Genomic DNA, 22,010 nt, shown 5'->3' on the forward strand with positions numbered 1-22,010 from the left:
AACATACTTTTAGGTTTAGTAGACATGTTTTTATGTTTACAGGCCCACAGAGGTGATTAAACCCAGGTCTTCCACTAATTAATGCTGACTACCAACACCCAAGTCGACGCATCTTAATCAAAACCAGCTTTCGGCTTACAGTGTGAAAATGTAGTAGTTCAGAACTGCATTCAGAAGAAAGAGTGGGTCAGCCAGCAGAACAAACGGCTCTTAAATGTGTTGATGCTTGCCTTTGCATTCTTAGCATTTCTCTTCAACTTTTTTTCTGTCTTATAGTTTTTTCCTCTCGGTTCTCATCCGAATCGGCCAATGCCAATTCGCTCAGATTTGGTTTGGCTTAAACGCAAGGAGGCCGGGCGCTCTCCTCCCTTCTCCCTCTCTCATTTCCTGTGTTTTTCCCCCCTTCTTTCTTTCTATCGCTCATTCTCACCCAGTCTGCTCTGTTCCTCTCTCTCTTTTTTGAGACTAGTCACACTGGTTTTAGAGGTTTCCAGTAATTCCTTTTGTCCTTTAAATAAATAATGCAAAGCACAGCTTCCTCTGGCTTATGTGCGTATACACATTTCACTGCATTGCGAAGATCTCTTGATGAATAGAATCTGCCTGGTCGAGGTTAAGGAAACAGAGTGCTTGGGAATGGTCACCATGTATACTTAAAAGGAAGTTTTTTGTGTTTAATATTGTATCAAATCAGAATCCGAGCGCATGTTAATTTTTAATTTGAACCGAATGAGCATTTTAAATCATCAGCCTTGCCTGAATTTTAATTATCTCTGAGTATTAGTGAGGAAACGTACGCTATTTCCCCCCTCGCCATCTCACCCTTTGTTTCTCCTCTCTCTCCTTATACAGCTGGTGTATGCTGGGGGCCCTCCCCCACCATTTGAACAAACCAATAAGAGGGCCTATCAGCCGAGACCCCCCTCCCCACCACACACACACACACACACCTCCCTACCCCCATCCTCTCTCTCTCTCTTTCTTCCCATCCCCCTTTCCCTCTCTCTATCACTCCCCCATTTTTCCTTTCAAACCCCTCTTGCTGCCATCTCTCGCCCAATCTTTAAATTATCACTACAGAACATGCCTACTGTGATTGTAGTATCTTCTCAATGTGTGTTTCTATGAAACCAGGAGAGCTGTTAGTCTTCACAAATAAAGGGATACAGGACAGGCAGAAATAGCACATCATAAACACATTCTGGGAAGCATATGACGTGCACGGGAGTGTGTTTTCGAAATAAAGCGAGATAAAAACAGTGTGTCAAGGTGGGATTTGAAAATGAGACTCACACCCACATGCACAGCTCCTATGTGACTCATTGAAGAAATCTTGAATAAAAATGTATAGTTCTGTTAAACGTTATAACCATATGTTCACATAAATGTGATACATAGACTATACAGAAATCCAAGACTAAGAGAAGTTAATCTAGAATTCTTAAAAGTAGACTACATAATTTTGTCGATTTCATTACATCTTTGTTTTGTTTGGGTCGACTTGCATGCTACTGGCCAACAAGAGGCGTGTTCAGGTTTAAATGTCCAGCAAGCCCTAGAGAATATCCAGTGTTAACAACTACAGGCGAAGCAAATCAAACGTTTACATACATCGAGAAAAAAATGCATGGGATATTTAAGTGAACGGAGGCAGTTTGTCAAGATAAATTGGAGAAGCATCTAATATTTGTAAATTATTAACGAGTTTCCCCTTCAGCGAGGCATCTCTCTAGTTTGCATTCCCTTCAGTGCTGCAACTAGTCCAGAGCAATGGAATCACGATAGAGGGGCCACAAGCGCCACCTATTTTAACCTGTTAACTTCCACAAGGCCCCTCGGTGGGCCGCCTACGTTTACTTCACTATATTACATTTAAATCCTAATCTAATCATGACAAACTATATATCGATGGAAAGGTCTAAGACTCCTAAATAGATATTTTAACAATCTTTTTGTTAAAAATTATCTAGGAAAAGTAATATTAATTTATGGCAAGAGTGCACACCACAAACCTACATCATAACAGGAGTTCTGACCTTTGTCTTCTTTGTTGCCTTTTTCTCTATCACACTTTATCAAATTACATATCACTTGAAAACATAAATTCTCAAATGTTATCCCTTGAAAACCATTTTAAATTCAAACATTGCATTACCATGAAAATGGTAAATCAAAAACATTTTACAAAATGTTTTCAGTCATGAATTATAAAAAAGTAGGTTTGGATCATGCACTTTCAAGTCTATGTTCAAAAATGTGAGTGACAGTAAACAGGTTAAATAATAATAATAATAATAGCTATTAGTATTAATACTATTAATATTTATATTGTTTAAATAGGTAAACTATTATTTCATTATTTTATTTTTATTTTATTTTAACTTTACGCCATTAAAGTTGTATAAAAGTTAAATGGAAATGCAAACAATTAATAAAAAAGCACAAGATAAACTTGATAAGAACATAAATAATAATGCAGATAATACAGCCAACAGTTGACACAAGATGATTAAAGAATAAAACCAACTAAGTAGAAGATCTAAAGTAAACATTTCAGTCTGAATTTCAGGAAATCTGGAGATGGTAGAGATTTTATTTACAGCATTACGTTTGAATTAAGTTTGAATACAATAGAAATACAGAGAATTAGCAGACTGCTTTTTTATATTGTTTTCCGAAGGATTTCATGTACTAGAGATGGACGTCCGTCTTTCATTTCATTTGAAGTGTGAAGTGAGCCTCTCTCAATATGTGGATGATACTGTGGCTTGAGAGCAGTGAGTGCGCTCTGCGCTCGGCTGCTCTGGTCTGCTGTGCTGGAGCTGTGAAATCGCGCTGATGGTCTGTCACATTATTCTCACTGACACCGTCTGAGCGCAGGAGCACCACGCCAAAGACCAGCTCCAAAACACTTCACAACACACAGCTCCGGGTGAGTTCCGCTATTTATTTCATAGCTAATATACACATGTTTTTGTCTGAGTCGGAGGAGTGGAAAAAATAGCTTTTTTCGCCGCTTTTTCCACTGGTGTAAATATAATTAGGGACTTTAGAACGCTTCAGCTCTCACTGATCGACACAAAAGAGAGTTTATAAATATAAATGCCCTTCATAACCCAGGCAGATCCGGTTAGCGATGAGCAACCTGGTCAGGACATGTGGCTCTGGGGTTTTAAAGGACGACCAGGGCTTTTTTGAGGTAGTTTTGTGAGACTAAAGGCAGATGGTGGACTAAAGCCAGCGCGAGACTCGCTGCTAACGCAAGCTAATATATCTCCACGGTTTCACTCTGAATGTGAATTAAACCAGTTACACACTGTCTGGAACAACAAAGCGTGTTTTATAGAGTATATCTCTGTGTTAGGCGTGTTAGAAGAGCGGTGGACGGACAATATGAGGTGTATTTGTGTGTTTTCTATAGCTGGGAGCTAACGCTAGCGCTTCGCGGAAGTGTATGATAACTAGCTGCTCTCTCATATTTCTATACTTTATTTATTGGCTGTATTAGTCATAAACACAACGCACGTGCGTGCGTGCGTGCTGTGTTGTGTAGCGCGTCGCAGCTAGTTTTTTGTTGTTTTTGTTTCTTCTTTGGCATAATTTGCCTTTGTTTCGGAAGTTTAAAACGCTTTTAAAATGCTTTAAGTACACAGAACGGATTACGGATTCTACTGATATATATATTTTTATAACAGTTTTGTATGTAACGTTAGTAAGCAGGAAACGCCTGTAAGGAATAGAGCTTCTAAAGTAAAAACAGGGCTTTAAACCTCATCAGCTCGTTTGTAGACCAGATTTAATCTCCAGTTCTTTAGTATTGCATCGTCCCTTTAACGTTACCTTGCTATAAATGTAAAAAAAATTAACAAATTTTTTTTTTTTAAAGACTAATACATGAAGTTTACTTAAAGAATTTTAACTAGAAGAAAAGATAATTCATAGTTATTTATTTGACTGTTTTCCGAACAGTGTTTTTAACCTGTAAGTGTTTTCTGGCGTGGAATCGGAGAGGAGGAAGCGAGAGAGGGGGACTCATACAAGCTGAAAGGAAATGCCAATCGCCTCAACTGGTCATTCAGTGTCTCGAGAGCCCCGCGTCTGTTCCCCGGACCCCGTTCCCAAGCGTGCTGATTTATGCGAGGACGTAGGGGCCCAGCCAGCGGAATACGAGGGTTCAGAGGGGGACCACAGCTTTGGCCGCACTAGACTCTCTGGAGCGCTTGAGAGCTCCTCTGCGGCGTCTCATTCCCCTCCCACTTCCTCTTTCCTCCACCACCACCATCATCATCATAATCACCCCCATCCAGTGACTATGGAGCCCCCCAGGACTCGATCACGCTCGCGGTCTGGATTTTACCATGGTGGATTATCTAACCCAAATGGTAATGCTGGGAGTGGTGGCGGTGCGTTAAGTCCAGCTGGAGGAATAATCCACCATCAACATCAGCTCGGAGCTGCTCATGGACACACCGAAAACCTGCGCCCACCCGGAAACACGCTTTCCCCAGGCTCCCACAGACACACAGGGCCTGGAACGCACAGAAACTCAGGAGCAGGTAAACCAGCCTTAAACCACCATCATTTTCGGAAAAAAATAGTTTTTTTTTTTTTTTTTTTACTTTTTACTTTATTGAGATTTTAACATGCTGTACTATATTTGGTTGGAAAATGGTATCTCTTTGGGGAATGTCGTGGCCTAATGGTAAGAGAGTTTCACTCCTAACCCCTAAGGTTGTGGGTTCGACTCTCGGGCTGGCTATACCACGACTGAGGTTCCCTTAAGCTGCTCCCTGGGCGCAGCAGCATAAATGGCTGCCCACTGCTCCGGGTGTGTGTTCACGGTGTGTGTGTGTGTTCACTGCTGTGTGTGTGCACTTTGGATGGGTTAAATACAGAGCACGAATTCTGAGTATGGGTCACCATACTTGCCTGTATGTCACTTCACTGACCACATCTGGAATTGAGGGCTCTTCTCCAGCAGTTTATTGTAGTGTTATTGTTTGGAATAGTTTTGTACTGATTGTACCCTGTATTTGTGGAGCATTCAATCAGAAGAACAGAAGTCACAAATATCAGCCATCTCCTTCAGCAGCCATGCAGCTTTGTATTCCACTCTTCCCAGTACTACCTCAGTATCAGGGATGTAGGAAAGTCACACACAGGATTCACGTGAGCTCTGATCTTTTCTTAAATTGACTTTGTCTCAAGTATGTGGAGGGTCACAATATGGCATTTTACCCCTGATACCAGACAAAATTGCAGTTTTCCTTATTTCTTCATAACTTTTTGCACATGTTCTGATGAGCAATACACCAAGCATTCTTATCGGCTCAATATTGGTATTCTATTAATCTGTGGGAAACCAATTGCTTTCCCACAGACTTGCACTATATGAGTTGCGGCACATGCCCCTGGGGAAATGTATATCAGAATCAGAAGAGCTATGTGTCATTAGAGTATGTTTACACACGCAAGGAATTTAAGTTGATGACAGGAGCTTCCACTGTATATAATGTAAATATAAAACCACAGACGGTCTTATTCAAAGTGCAAATTCATTCTCTACCAGCAGGAGGCGCTTTTGGAGAAGCTGAAACAACGGTTTCCGCGGTCACTGCTTTAATCAAAACTGAGATGCGCTCATGAACTCTGCTTTATCAGGCATTATAGGAAAGATCAAATGAAAATGACACCGAAACTTTTCTGAAGACAATCGGTTCCATTCAAAAAAGATACATTTCTATTCAAACACCCATGCCGTGTGCTCATGTTTATTCAACGAAGTCAAAGCCATTTGGAAACTCTGTTTGTGGCAATCCGTGTTGATATTGTGGTGGACTGCCACAAATACATCAATGTATGGGAAACTCTGTACTGATTTTGTGCTCAGCTCCGTCTTGTGCCCTACAGTGTCTGCACAGCTTTCAAAGTATACTCCACTGCAGATGAGCATGGATGGATGAGTTCAACACAAGCAGTACCATGTAGTGGACTCGTTTTGGCTCAACATTCCCCTCGCGTTTGTGCTGTTGTACACATTCCTGATGATGATACTTTGGGCTTTAGTGCCTCATGGTTTACCTTAAGCAGTAGATTTGACAAGATGCTCTTTAGTACTAGAGACGGAATTGCATTCATTCAATTACACAAGCTGTGACTATTCTCCTCTGTTTTAGATGGTTAATGTTGTTATCCGCTGGTCCAAAATAGCACAGCGCTTTCCCCCAAAGTATGGGACACTAGTTCCTCCCACCGACTTTAGGGTTTAAGTTAATAATTGACCAGATTGTGTCGTCTGTCCAACAGCATCACAGTGCTTTAAGATTTCAGTATAGCCGATTGGAATTTCCAAAATATAAAGTGTTCAAGCCTCTGGCATCCTTATTTCCTGCCACATAATGGGCTTAATCAGCACTTCCTTTTAGCCATAGACGGTAAGCTGGCGGGTCCAAATGCACATGCGCCCATGTGGTCACGCACCTAGAGTTAATGTAGCCACCCCTTACAAACTGTTACGAGACATTAAGTGGGGCTTGATGACATAACACATGTAAAATAAATAAATTGGAAAACAGAGCCCAGGCACTGTATGACTGTGAATGCATGTGTGAAGGGTTGAATTGTAATATCTCAGGTGTTGCGCTTTAAGCTCAGGTGTGTTTGCCCACTGGCAGTTGCTTTTTGTGGCCAACCTGCACTACACACACACTTTACTAAAAAGCCCAGACTGGAAATACCTGTCTGATGCAGTGAGTGTCAAGCAACCTGCTTTGCCTCGCTGCCGCCGCTGCACCAACTAGACTAATGTGTGTGAGCTTTGTTGGGTCTCTTTGTCATTAAGCAAGTCTTTTCTCTCTCTCTGTCCTATGATTTGTCCTGATATGCTCATCTAGAGATGAATGTGATACTGACTCTGGATGGATAATCAGAGGTATTTTACCTGAGAGTGTATATGTGATATTGACTAGTGGGATATACAGTAGCCGTGTGTGTGTGTGTGATATTGACTGAGATCAGATAGGCCGCTTTGATAATGAGAGAAGCTCGGCACACTGAAATCCCATGAGTTCAACACCATCTGCTCTCAATACAGAAGCGCTCTCTCTCTGCCTCTCCCGCTCTCATTCCTCATCCCTTTATCTCTTTTGTCCACCCGATTCCCCTTTCATTTTCTCACACTGACTTTCCCTGTCCATTTACCCTTCTGCATATTTCATCCTCTCATCGAAACTCATATTTGCCTGTAAATGCACATGTATGTATAGAGGGAGGAACCGTGTTAGACCTCCTGAGGCTTATTCTGCTGTAGGTGTTTGGTATTATTCTCAGCTCTTCGCGGCGAGGGAGAAAAAGGGCTTTCAGGTCCCATAAAATCAATAAAGAAACGGATTTCTGGTGGGCTTGTGTGCATGCAGCCCCTCCGCTGGTGTGTGTGTGTGTGTGTGTGCATGCAGACAGTTCAAGATCATTTGAAGGGTGTAGAATCCCCCCTGGGGCCGGTCCAGACCAAGCTCAGTTCTGCTGACTCGTAACAACTCGTATCCTCCTCCGATCGAAGTTTGATGTGACCCATTTACTTTTGATTACGAGCAGGCACGCACAATTTGGTTTCCACAGAATTGGAGTGTCTGTCATTCATAAAATTCCATCAGAGCTCCTACCCCTTGTACATTTGTTTATTAAATATTTTGGTTAAACTGATTATATTGTGAGCTACACTCAAAAATAAAAAGTCCCAAAAGGGGATTATTGTAGACTTGGGATATTTGGGTTCCTTAAAAGAGGCTTTAAGTAAAAAGTTCTTAAACATTTTTTTTTTTTTTGTTCTTTTAGTGTGAAGAGCAATTTGACAATCTAAAAAAAAAAGCTTTTTCACCATAAAGTTTTTTTATGCAATGTAAAGGTTCTTTATGGAACTGTAGATGCAATTTAAAGAACCTTTATGTTTAAGAATGTAACTATAAGAGAGTAATACTGTCAGGTCTGTTTAGCAAATTTTTTTAAATGGAAATGCATACCATAAAATTCTTAAAATTTTCAATTAAAATAAGCCTAGAAAAGAAAAGTCCTCACATTTTGGTACATATATACTGATGCATGTGTGTCAGTTTCTTAAATCTTTTTTTATTTTTTATTTAAGGTTTCACAAATGTTTCAGAAAAATACAATTCTGTAAAGTACACCAACTTAGAACTTAGGTGGAAAAGTGTGATGAGAGGTGAAAGAGTCATAAAATAGCATTTGAGTCTGACAACATAATCAGTGTATAAGGGTGTTTTCAGATTTAGTATCTGAATGTATTTCAACCTCAAGGAGATCTTGTTAGTATTATTATTTTGGGCTGCAGATTCGAGTGCTGTTAGTTCATGTAAGCTTGAATGCGACACGCTAAGGAGAAAATACACCAGCTTCTGAATCAAATGCTCCAAATAAACTATAGGTGTGAAAATACTTGTGAGGTGTACCCGTGAAAGCAGTGTGTTACAGTAAATCATACTTTTCAATGTATACAGGGTGTAAATATGATGCAAGTTGCTCATATGTATTTATTTATTGCCATTTCTTTTGCAATTCTGTAGTGGCTGTGGTTCATTTGAACCATTGCTGTTTGTATTGTTTGTGGGAATCTGCCAATTGGGCTGTAAAGTTGGAGAGAGTGTCACTGTTATAATCTAACTCTTGCTAATTTAAAGGACATGCTTGAAATGGTCGAGCCTTGTTTATCCAGCTTCATTACTCTCGTTTAAGGATGGGCAAGCTTGTATTATGGGCACCCAGCTGGTCCCCAGAGCTAGCGTGGGTTGTTTTGTGAGTCCATTCCCCGGTTTAGTCTGGCGAACCAATCTGTAGTAGAACAACAGCTTCTATTTTAGTGCACATCAGTACGATGCAGAGCTCCACTTAACATGAAGACAACTGTTGCTGCGTGCTCAAAATCAAGCCGGTGTCCCTGAAGGACTCTTCAGTTTTCACCTTGAGTAGGTCTGCGTCTCTTGCGCACACACACATACACAGCACGGGCTGTTCAGCAGGCAAGGTGCAGCGCGGGAGATGAGCGCTGGGCTTTGTAGTGTCAGTAAGCTGTTTTAATTGGACTATGCTCCTGATCATTATTTAAACCAGTAGTGCAGTTTGAGCATTAGCACAAGCCCTTATCCCTAGCTCTCAATAAACCTTTCAGAAAGCACGGCCGCTTCCTTTCAGCCAAGGAACAGAGGAACGGGGACGAGTGTTAAAAGGAAGGTTGGAGGTTTTCTCCTCTACTGCACTGACCTGGCATCATCTTCAGAGAGAAGTGAGAGAAGACAAAAAAAAGCAGAACAGACGCTCAGAAGTGCTTACAGGTGCCAGGTGTGTTGAAAGAGAAAATGATGAAGGTGGAGAAAGGGAGAGGATGGGTTTGTGGTTGGAAAAAAAAATCACGATTGAATATTATAAACCCTCTTTAGACTGTAATTTGTGATATTAGCCTTGATATGATGCTGTGTGTGAATTTATACACACACACACACTCATGTCCTCACCACAGCAGTAAGAAGCTTGTTTCATCTCTCCTATGAAATATGGCTGTGAATTCAGCTGGACTTTGGCTGGATTTGTGCTGTACAGACAGCCAGCTGTCAGAAAGCCAAGCGTTTTGTCTGAATTTGAGTGAGTAAGTGTGTGAGAGCATTCACTTATTTTCATGAAGTCTAAAGTCAACTAGACTTCATAAAACTGCTCATAAATGCAGATTGTTCGGTGCAGGATTCCAGTTGCTTGAAAAACATTAGTGTCTGCTGTGACGCCAAATACATTTTTTGTTTTGACTTGTTAGGCACCACATCCTTTTGCAAAAATATGGCACTAATTGAATTTTCAAATGCATTTTAAAGACTGAATTTTTTTTTTTCTTTTTTTTTTTTTTCTTTTTTTTTTTATATATGTGGTACCCATTTAATAGAAAATGATAAGCTATAATAATATTTTGTTGGTAATATTGCAAGAAAAATAACAATGCAGTGTTTTTCAATGTATGCAAATAATCCAGTCATATTGTTCTCCTCATTGAACTTTTCGACCTGAACTTCTTATTTTTACTTTTTGCACACAATACATTTCACAATGTTGGGACAGTTGGGTTAAGATTAGGTCTGTTACAGTTGCCATACATGTAGCATTCAAAAGTTTAGGGTCAGGAACTTTTTCTTCTGTAAATGTGTTTGAAAGAATCTCGTATGCTCACCAAGACTGCATTTATAATAAAAATAGTTAAAATTATTAATATTGTGAATAATTCTCTCTGTAACTTTTCTTTTTATTAAAAAAATATAATTTATTCCTGTGATGACAAAGCAGCTGTTACTTCAGTCAGTGTCACATGATACTTCATAAATTGTTCTAATAAGCTGATTTGCTGCTTATTTATGTTGAAAACTGATTTAATATTTTGTGGATACCGACGTAGGCCTACAGGTTTTTTTTTTCTTCAGGATTCTTTGAATCAAAAGTAAAGAAAAACTGCATTTATTTGATATTAAATTGTTTTTTTTTTTTTACTGTCACTTGATCAATTTAACGTGTCCTTGCTGAATAAAAAATATTTGTTTTATATAAATGGAAAAAAAAACACACTGACGCCAAACTTTAAAATGGTAGTTTATACTTTAAAAAAAGTTTGTTTGTCAAAAGACAAAAACTCTGGCGCACACACGGTGTAATAATGAAAAATGTTCACAGCTGTCACTTTGCTGCAAACAATGCCTTTTAGGAGTGGCTTTATTTATAATATAGCACAGTAGGGCTGCACGATAATCTAATGTGTCTGTCATGTGCATCTTGCCGGTGAAGCCAGTATTGTAATTAGTAGATGATCTCCATCACGTGCTTTCAGATGGAGCACCATTTACTACAGAGCCGTAGTTCACTGAGAAGCTAAGTAATATCGCATTAATAATCGCAGACGATTTTAGCGCGCAGTTATGAAAAAAAAAAGCATTTATGAAAGCAGTTTGTGTCGCTTGTCAGTAAACTACAACTCTGTGTAGTAAATGCTGCTCCATCTGAAAGCACGTGATGGAGATTAGCTACTAATTACAAAATTCCACATTAATAATGTTTTTACTCCAAAATCACTTCATAACGTCAGTCGATTGTTTGAAATAAATCATTCTGTGAGATGATGTAGCTTTTTACACCGGATAAGGCACACAACAGTTCATAGCCTTTATCACTGCTTAAAATACTATGTCGATTAGCATTGCATTATTTAATTTATTATAATAAAAAAGACAAGACCAACTCAGATAAACAATATATTGTCATAGTCGTGTGTTTATTAGTCATGTTGAATCAATGAAAGCAGTTGAATCTTCTTTTTAGCAACCTCTACAGGGATTTCCTGGGTTTCTTCTGTGAAGCGTATTTGAAGATTCAGTACGAGAGCGCCCTCTGGACCTCCGATAGATATTTACTGCTGATCACTGAAACGTGCTTCACTAAAGGAAAGCATGACAATCGCAGCTTCTGCCTAATCGCGATTTATCGCCTTTTGCGATTTAATTTAGATTAATCGTGCAGCCCTATAGCCTATAGTCTCTTGCTTGAACACTACTGCTGTCCGTTCATGCTATCAATAATGTCTCAAGCATTGAGCCACAGATGGACATGGAGTTACGTTTTCCTGATCACATGCATCATGAGGTGGTTATGAGGGAAAGATGAATGACTGACTCGATCTCATCCATGTGGCCGTCAGGGCTGTAACGTTTCATACACATTCTTAACTTCTCCAACAGTTCTGTTTTAAGGCCTGTACTCTTTGTATGTGGTCGTGAGTATTGACCAGCAGGCCCGTGTTAACTGAACCATCAGCAAACCTAGAATCAGTTATGATAGAGATGAGAATCATAAGGTATTCAGTAAGTCTGCCTTATAATTCACGTAATGATTGTTAACGATTCCTTTAATCAAACTGTAAACAAGAACAGAATTTTCCTTGCACTTTTAAAGTAAGTTTGATGTACTTTGCATAAACGTGCTCTCTGGTCCACCCAGATGGTTAATGAATATAAAACGTTGCAACCGTGAGCATTTTAACATCAAGACTTTAGTAACCATTATTGAGTGAGCTGAATGTGAATTACAGTTGAATGCACATGTGAGCCAATCATTATAGGTTAATTTACATATAGCAGTACTTTAAAGGTACAGTAGCAACAAAAGGCTTTCTGGTCTTTTTTTAATTTAAGTAAACGTCCACCTGATTTGAATTATAACCCAGATGCAGTGTTGTACTTGGACTTTGCCAAATTTTGCCAATAATCAACTAATGTTCCCTTTTATGCAGCATATTCTTATGGTCCGTAAACAGATGCTTATTAACTCGCTTTCATTATTTTTATTCTTTGTGCACCCAGTTTACTCTCTTTGGGTGTGATGAAGCTTTCTTCAAGGCTTAGTTCTTTTCAAAAGCCAAGTAACCCCAGAAGTCCTTGTGCTGCATGGTATCTGCGTCAGTTGTCTGTAAATAAAGTCAAACCCAACTCTTGATCCATTGTCATTACTGAATGGTTGCGAATCAGGATTTGACACCATATTTGATTGGCCCAGTGTTCATCAATCCTGAATCCTCTAAGGAGCGAATGACATTTTGCTACACTCCATTCTAGTGTTTGTCTTCATGAGAGCGCCATCCTGTGCTCCGGTCTTTTGTATTTGTTGGAGACCAATGCATAAATGTGGCTTTGCTCAAACCGCATTGACCTCTCATCTCTGTGTAAATCTCTCGTCTGACGTCAGTCTGCACCAAGACCAATCTCAACTTTAGTCCCAGCGCAGCATAACTCTATAGAGCCTATTACTGTAAATGGAATTTGAACTGGCTATAGAGTTAAATTTGCCAGATGTTCTCTTTTCCCAGGTTAACAGAGAGGTGCAGAGATTTGGGCTTATAATACAGGTAGGGGTATGCCGGTTTCAGAATTGGTGATGACGGTTATGACGTGAGTCAAATGTGACGGTTCATAACATAACCGTCGGGGGGGGGGGGGGGGTAGATCTGTTATTAAGGGGATCTGTCACAAAACTCATCATCCGCGCCAACGTTTTTTGAGCAAATTTCAAAGCCGCACCCGCCCGCCATCCGCTGATTGTTTTGGGGTCTATGGCGATGCAATGCTTTGTTGATGCGAGCCACAAAAAAAAGCCATTGCCATTTGCCCATTAGCTCCGCCCACTACCGGAGAAACTGGTATGTCTTCTGCTTGTTCGAAAATGAATATGAATAATTCTAAATTAAATCCATTATTTTGACAGGAGAAGACAACAAAGAATAGTTTACATATAAGGTGTTGTTTAAGCGTGGTAAGACTCTCGCTCTCTCTCTCTTTGCATGTGTGAGAAACAGCGCTATCAGTAAAGTGACGGTGAGTCGTGTGCCTTCACAAAGAGTTTACAGTGTCAAATACAGGTGCGCTGTGTGTCCATTGAGATGAGCTGAAAAGTTCAGATCGCTTGAAGGAGAGAGAACTCTGAAGCTCAGATGCTGAAATTAATGCAAGCGTCATGCGCTTCAGTCTATGTAGTAAACAAACCCGCACGTCTCTGCCATTCATTAATTCACATAGAGACGCGCAGAGAACTTTTGCGGCTTAACATTTACAGATAGCCTACTGGTCCATATGGAGATTTGATTTGATTATTTTATGCTAACTTTGGCAAATTCCATGACTGTCCATATTAAAATGCAAGTTTCATTTTCATGACTGGATTTCGAGATTCCGTCCTCGTTTTTTGCTTCATGGAAATCATAGAGCAAATTTCATAGCCGCACCCGCCCGCCATCCGCTGCTTGTTTTGCGGTCTATGGCAATGCAATGCTTTGCTGATGCGAGCCGCAAAAAAAAGCCATTGTCTGTTCTAGAAAGGATGCAGCAAAGATATTTAATGCTAAAGTATGAGGCATAGGCCTACGCTGAGTTTCATTTACAATGAGTTGTGCTCTAGGTCACAGTGCAGTGCAAGTGAACGCGGCGCGATGGTGCTTCCATGTCACGGTTATCATTGTCTGCTTTACTTGCTTTTTATTTATTAAAATACATGCAATTGGTTGATGAAACATTTATTAAAATTAAGATAAAATTTGTACAAAACGAAATTCGTTTTTAAGAAAGGTTTTCTACAAAGCAAAATTTTATGAAGTGGTAAATATCATGTCTGACGATTTACAAAACTTCATTAAGTGGTAAAAACCATGTCTCCCGATATATTGCGCATCTTATGATCCTATCTAAAAAATGAAAATAATTTTTGATAAAAAATGTTTGTAAAAAATATTTTAATGACACGGTTTTGGCGGTTATAGAGTTCTAATGACGGTGTTCAACTATAACCGTCGGTCTCACGGTTATATACGAACCGTCACACCCCTAAATACAGGTTTTGTCACTGTCAGACGATCTTTGTATGCACGTCTGAAGAAGAGAAAGACTGGAATGAAAGAGCAAAGCGTGTTTAATTGGCCTGTTGAAGATTGTTGATAGGTAGACTACATATTAAGAGAGAGCGAGAGAACGAGAGGGAGTGGATGTGCGTGTCTTTCTGGCGTCCCTTTCTTTTTGTGCTGGAGAACTGAGAGGGGTGAGAGGGAAAGCTGAACCAAGCTGAGAAACATTAGCCAAATCTTTCTCTCTTGCTTGCTCATGTTCAGTCACACTCTTGAACTCGCTCATTTAAACTCCTCTTACTTCCTTTCTCGCTCTTTCGCTCTTGTTCTGCTGGCTCAACTTTTCCAACACTGACCTTCCTTCCTCTGTTTTTTTTTTTCTTCTATATTTGCTCTTGGGTTTTAAGATAAACTTGTAGCACTCCAAATGTACCTTTTCTCCAATACGTTTCTCATTATTTTTTTATTATTCAGTTTAGTCTTATTGCCATGGTTGCATGTCATGGTCTAATATATAATTTAAGTTTTTCATTGAATATTAATTATTTTATTTCAGCTTTTTCACAACAAAATATTTTTAGACAATGATAACCCTGGTAAATAACTATGCTTACTTTCCAGGAACAGAGAAAAACAGTTTGTTGAAGCAATAAAATTACCATTAGGAAGTTAATAAAAGTGTTTTTTTTTTTACCTATTTAGTAATACTTTTAAAAATGTTAAATGACTATATTTGAACTATTTACACCAGTGCAATGTAACAATTACTTTACCTAATTTATAAACTGATAACATTAGATATTAAAAAGGCCACATTAATGCCATCATCCTTTTTCTGTTTTACTTCTGCTTTCCTCTGTCTGTTTGTCCTACTTTTTTAATTCTTAATGCAAAGTGCTTCATCAGAGGAACTTGTGCGTGAGCTTGAATGTCAGGATTTCTTTAGGTTAATTTAAATGCTTAATTTGAGTTTGCATAGGATTTTTTTATTTATTGTTGTTGTCCCCATAATGTGGAGAAGGCTATGCCTGTTTTTTGCAGTGTGTAATGGGAGAGCAAGAGAGGACCCTGGAATCGTGTGACAGTTGAAGCTAACAATGGATAGATGGATTCAGGCAGGAGGGAAGGATGGAGCAGGAGTGGACCGATAAAGCTGATGCACTCTGAAGCTCAGAGAAAAATCAATAGTAGCTGAGAGGGGAAGCCTTAGTCCCCTCTCTCTCTCTCTCTCTCTCTCTCTCTCCATTTTCCCTGGATCTCTTTCCTTCCCATAACTTCTCTCTGGACACCTCTGGTCTGTCACTTCCCCCACAATGACACCAAGGTCTGTCTTTCTCTCTCCTTGATGGTTTGTGGAGAGACAAGGTCCAGAATGAATGCTCTGTGTGCACCATATTCAAGAAAAAATTGGCTTTGCCAAATAAGTAAACCATGGCCATCTGCTGATTAAGTTGAACTGCAAGCCTAATCATCTGACCTTTGCTGATGACAGAGACATGCATGATTCAAACTGAAAGATGTAGAAATCATCAAACTGAAGAAAATGCTAAGTGGAGCATCTTAAGTGGAGAATGTACCATCAGAATTTACAATGCATAGTTTTTCTTTTCTTAAATTTTTTTTTATTATTATTATTATTTTTTTTTTTTAGCATAGATTTATTTATTTATTGTGATTAAAAAATCACTGTTCTCTTAAATGTTGTGACTGGTGCAGTGTCAGCATTAACAATTTTAGTGATTTAAAAAAAAAAGTAATACTTTTTTGAAGCATGGATCAAATACATACACTTTTTTTTTTTTTTTTTTTTTTTTTTTTACAAATCTTAAACTGCACAACTGCTTTAAACCTTTAATACATGTTTCTTGACCAGTAAATCAGCATTTAGAATTAGAATGATGCTCATAATTCAGCTTTTCCATCACAGGACATTAAAAAACATTAAAATCTTACAAACCCAATCTTATTATTTTGTTTATTTAAATAATAATGTAATAAAATTATATTAAAATATGATTCTTACCAATAAGAAATATTTCCTTTAAGGATATGCATTACCAACTGGCGCATAATTTAATACACATTGTGATATGCATGTCATTTATTTAGTGCATCAGGATGCATCAATATAATGTGTTACGAATACATTTGTGACATGCATCAGAGAGACCTGTGATTTGATCAGCACAGCACTGCTTTACTTCACATTAGTCAGAGGTGTGTTTCTCTCTCCACTGACTTGATTTTAATGGTGTCCTTTTTAAGAATGAATAAATGACCCTCTCTGTCCTGACTAGCGTCTCTCTGTCTTGCTTGCAGTTCTGTTCAAGGTCTATTCTCTTTCCTTCTGTGGGCCTCTTTCTCTTCCTCTCTCCCTATTTCCCCCTTTTTGTGTTCCCATCTGTTATCATTGCAAAAAAGTGTGTTGCTCAATTTATATCTCTTACATCATGTATGCCTTGTATCCTTCACAACATGTCATCGATGAGTTTGTTCTGTAACTGTGGACTGAAAATGCGTCATGATGGTGCCACAGTGGAACAGAACAACCCAGGGATGTGTTACACAATCAGACTTCAGCAGGAAGGCTGTGACTGACACCTTCCTTATCTGTGCAGTGTTTTTAGAAAACCATTATATTAAGGCTTAACATTTCCACTAACAAGCGGAAAATAATGATTTACATATGTAAACTAAATGTTTTGTTGACAAAATTTGTTACAAAAAAAATGCAACAAGCTGGAAAATAAATATTTTTCTGTAATTTATAGACCCTCCTTTGTTGGATAACACCTGGCCAGGTTTTGTCAAAAAATATTGTTTGAATGATCATATAAAATGATTTAGTAATTGAGTGTTTCTAAGATTTTCCTGATAGTTAATGCTGCAATGTAAAACCCATTTTTCACAAAGAAAGTAGTGTGATTTTGATAGATCTAGTCAATGAATTAAATGGTTTTTTATTGTATTATTTAGCTGGTGAGTTTTGCGAACACCGCTATGATTTCCATAGTGCTTTTAGAGACTTTTTAGCAATTACTGAGACATACAGCACACTTTTCAGTAGGTAATTCATTCCCTTTGAAGCGTCACTGTTAAAAAATATTAAAACAATATCATGCACAACCAGTGACCGGTTAATCTGACGTGAGATGAACCAGTTCATCAAGAGATTACCTGATAAACTAGTCGATCTTACTTCGTAATAATCAGTTGTTTACATGGTGGTAGTTGGTGCATGATCTAGTTCGTGTTCGCTCATGCGCTGTCGGTATCCTCCTCATACCCAGCTTCATCTCTCTCCCTTATCTCAGAGTCGTCAGTCACTCCTTGCTTCACTCACTCTCTCTGTCATTGAGAGAAAAGAGACTAAAAAGAACTTAGGGTGACAGAAATGTAGACGCACAAGTTCCAATAAAAAAAGCTTTTTTTTTTTGTGGGCACTTCACACACTCCTCGCTCATACGCACAAGCATCCTCGTCCTTGGAGAGTTTTTTTGGGAGTGTTCAAGGGTAATCCTGTGCTTGTCTGATGAAATGTTCACCGAGACACTGGAAACAAGCAAATAAACAGACGGGCACTGACTTTTTTTTTTTAAATAAAAAATACAAAACCAAAAACCCAAAGAAAACACAAGGTTTTGGATGTGTTGTCATGAAAGCACCTTGCTATAATCTAGGATTAATGTATTTATCATCGCTCTCTATTATGCATCTTTCCATCACAACAGCAACATGAAGTCATCATCAATGGATGTCAAAATACTGTAGAAACATCTAGAACACCTTTATCAGCAATTAGTAAGATTGTCTTTAAAATAAAAACAGGTAATCCTTTAAATATTGCATTATCTTATAATTCAGAATTACACTTTATAGGGCTCATTTGGGGTGTGTGATGGTGATTTATATGGGAGTGATTGTGATTGCATTAATGTGATCACACACCAGGCAAGACTAAAGTAGTGCCCAGATGTCTCAACATGCTGCTGATATCCTGAAAAGCTGCAGGATCAAGAATCTGTTTTTGGACCTGTTGAAACTGTTGACTGCCAAACATGGCATACAAGCTGTAAATAATTATGCGGTTTCACATGTTTGTAGTATTTTAGAGGCTTAAATCTTCTTGGCTGTTGGGTTAACTGTTCTTGTGCTGTCTCTAGGTGCGATGGGAGGAGTATACCACTATCATTCAGAGCATGCCTGTGCAGACGCCACTGACAAGGTAAGACGTCACTTCTTCTAGCCAGTTACTAATGGAATGACTTGGAAACAGGCAAATTCTTCATATTGACTTTTGCAGAGGATTTAGCTGTGCTACTTCCTTTTCCTTTCCGTCTTCTTTCTGACTGTCTGTCTGGGCTAATGTGCAAGCACAAATGAAAGTTGCACACATTAGTCTGAGTCTCCGTCTAGTCTCTTATGAGTTTTTTGAGTTTTTGTGTGTGTATGATTCAAACACGTACTACTATTCGCTTAATTTTGTAATTAACATTAATATTAATAAATGCTGTAGAAGTATTGTTTATGCTTAGTTCATGTTAACTATTGAACCTTATTGTAAAGTGTTACCAAAAAAAAGTTTTAAACATTAAGACTTTATTTTAGCAGCAAATCAGAATATTAAAATTTATTTTTTTATTTTAAGGATCATGTGACATTGAAGACTCAAGCAATGATGCTGAAAATTCAGCTTTGCATCATAGGAATAAATTACATTTTAAAATGTATATTAGATGGTAAATGGGTATATTAAATTGTAAAAAAATGTTTACTGCATTTTTGATCTTCATAAACGCAGCCTTGTGAGCTTTAGAAATGTCTAAGAAATGTTTTCTAAAATACTACCTTATGTGTTGACTATTGTATTATGAATAATTTTTTATGAACAATTTTATAAGCTATACAAAATAAAAAGCAGCTTTGAAGGCACAGAACTACTTTGAACTAATCCATTTGTATGCAGATTTCGTCAATTACATTTTAATATCCAAATTCTTTTTGAGGTTGTTGTATGTGGCTTATTTTGTACTAAGAGTGTTAATGGATAATTGTCTGGTTATTCATCTTAAAGTCATCGAGTAATCAACATGCTCACTTTGGGAAATGTGCTGTTCTGTCATTGCTGGCCTTTTTAAAATCAAAAGCGAGAGGGAGGGTAGACAAAAAAACAAAAGACAGTTTTACTCCACTGTGTTTACAGTCAAAGTGAGGAGGAGGGCTAGCCGAGTGCAGCTCTGTGATTGGTCCAATCGGCCTCTGGGGGCGGAACCAGCCCTGTGAAGGAGGGCAAGAGGGAGGGGGGAGGAATGCAAGCGGGCGGCGGGAAAGGAAGAAGGGATGATGTGGGGGAGAGAGAGGAAGAGGAAAGAATGGAAAGGGGGAGTGGGGGCACTAATGATTTCACCTCCAGCTGTGGGACACAGAGAGAGGGGAACAGTGGCAGAGAAATGGATGGCTGTCGAAATGAAGGGAGTGGAAAAAGACCAGTGGGGCTGTTTTGGTGCGAGCAAGAGACTGAGTTATGACCGCATGAAGCTAAGGGAATTTGGTCTGTATTTCTGAGAGGATTTTAAACCATAAAAAAAAACCTTGAATGCTTTGATGCTCTTAGTGGCAAAGAAACCAGGCCAACAACCCTTACTGTTTCCTGATTTTTGACAAAATGTGTGCTTGTGAGGGAGAGGCACACACACACACACTTGCACAAAAAGAAGAGCGTTTGGGCCTGTGGGTAACTGCGTCTCATCCTGTGTGTGCTGACTGTTCAGAACTAAAAGCATATTTGGGGTGTATGAAGCCATTTGGAAAGCTTTGTGCTCACTGCTGGCCGTCTATATGAACAGCAGAACGGGACGTGTTGACTCTTGGGAGGTCCTGAATATAGAGTGCTGAAACTGAGACGTGTGTGTGTGTGAGAGTGTGTGTCCATTCCTAGGCCTCCGCACAGGCAGAAACAAGCTCTCTGTGGTGTAGAATGTAGAGGCGGCCTCAAATGGGTTTGCCTGTCAGAGGGAGGAAAAAAAGGGAGGAGAAATGAAAGGCTGGAAAATAATGAGACTGAGGAGGAGATGAGGGGGACCCGCTTATTCAGAGCACTTTCATAAAGTCCCAGCGTTTGAAGAGCAGTCACCCAGTGCAAGGACTCTATAGACTCAGCCTATTAAATATTAAAGTATTACACTGAAACCGAAGTGCATTGTGGATTCTCACATCAAAGCAGCTCTTCGGTTAGGCATGTGAGGATGGGGAATCTCCTGCAGATTGTTGTTTCAGAAGGTTGGAAAATGCGACATCACGAGATGTCGCAGTCTTGCAAGTAGTACAGCTCAGTAACAGTACCTCAATTTCTTCCCTCCAGATGCATAGTTATACAAGGGATATAAATGTTCAGTTTATGATTGCAACAATTTGATGCTAGTACCGTTATTGGGTAGGGAAGGGTCATAGTTGTGATGACAGTAATAACAAATGTAATACTTTTTTTGTATGCATTTGATATAGTGGGGGTGCTTTTAATTAGCATGGTGACATCATGTGCTTCTATAAAGTCAACCCCTTGTTTTAAAAGCACACAGTGTTTTAAAAGTGAAAATCCATCTTGCTGAAACCAGCCTATATGTAATTATTGTAATTATAAAGGCCTAGTCCATTATGGAGTTCTGCTCGTTTTGTGCATTAATGTTGGAGTGTTATACATAGAAACATGTTAGTGGATTAAAGATTTCTTACATCTGCAAAACAGGTGCTCTTGTATTTTATATATGTATATATAAAATAAATATCATTTTCCATTCAGAGTTTTCTGCTGCTTTGCAGGTGAAGCTACAATGTGGTCCTCATCCTGATGTTTGACAGCTGGCTGGTTAGGATTTTGAAAATATCAGATGTTTGGTTGTTGCACATACTGTATTAGTTTATATCCTTATGTTTTAGCTACACTTACAGGACAGATGTGAAAAAGCAAAGCAAACAAACAGTCCGATTCCTTATTTAGGTTTGTAATAACAAAAATTGTGTGTTAATATATTTGCAGCACATTGTTAGACAATTTTTGGATTTTTTATGGAACATTGGCCATTTGAAACAGAAACATTGAAATGGAATTTACCAAACAATGGAATTGCTTGTTTCAATATTTGTGCCATTATAAGTATTTTGTATTAAAGCATTTTTTTAGTATTTGAACTTGTATTGTAGCAATTCTTTGACTGATAATGTTGTATTCAGGTGGTTATAACATAATGGTTAAAGATTGGCGCTGGTAAAAGGTCAAGTCCCGCAAGATCGACCCCTATTGTGCCCTTCTGCAAGGCAGACATCAGTGTACTGTTAGTCACTTTGGGTAAAAACACTAGGGACACAACACTGCCTTAATAGCAAGTCGAAGTAACATCTTATAAAGGGACCCTTCACTGCTTTTTGAAATATTTTGTGCATTTTAAGAACCCACTATATGCTAGTGTGAAAAATTATTTCTTGACTAGTGGTTGACCAATATGGGATTTTTAATGGCCGATGCCAATATTGAGAAAATCAATATGGCCAATATGAGGTTGATATAATACATGTAATTGCAGTAAAT

The 22,010-nt window shown here is 38.7% G+C and overlaps 1 protein-coding gene across 2 annotated transcripts in view; it reads left to right on the top strand.

Moving 5' to 3' along the window:
• Window positions 1–2,817: 2,817 nt before the first annotated feature.
• LOC113107320 (E3 ubiquitin-protein ligase RNF38-like) overlaps window positions 2,818–22,010 on the top strand; it is a 31,149-nt gene continuing 11,956 nt past the window's right edge. Inside the window, exons 1-3 of one of the 2 annotated variants that reach the window (XM_026269743.1) lie at window positions 2,818–2,932; window positions 3,970–4,556; window positions 18,589–18,650. In XM_026269743.1, coding sequence (XP_026125528.1) covers window positions 4,052–4,556; window positions 18,589–18,650 — 567 coding nt within the window. In that variant the 5' untranslated portion in view covers window positions 2,818–2,932; window positions 3,970–4,051. The remainder of the gene's footprint in view (window positions 2,933–3,969; window positions 4,557–18,588; window positions 18,651–22,010) is intronic. The other variant, XM_026269746.1, reaches the window with a different exon arrangement.

This window comes from Carassius auratus, chromosome 1, assembly GCF_003368295.1.
Source record: "Carassius auratus strain Wakin chromosome 1, ASM336829v1, whole genome shotgun sequence".
NCBI lineage: Eukaryota > Metazoa > Chordata > Actinopteri > Cypriniformes > Cyprinidae > Carassius > Carassius auratus.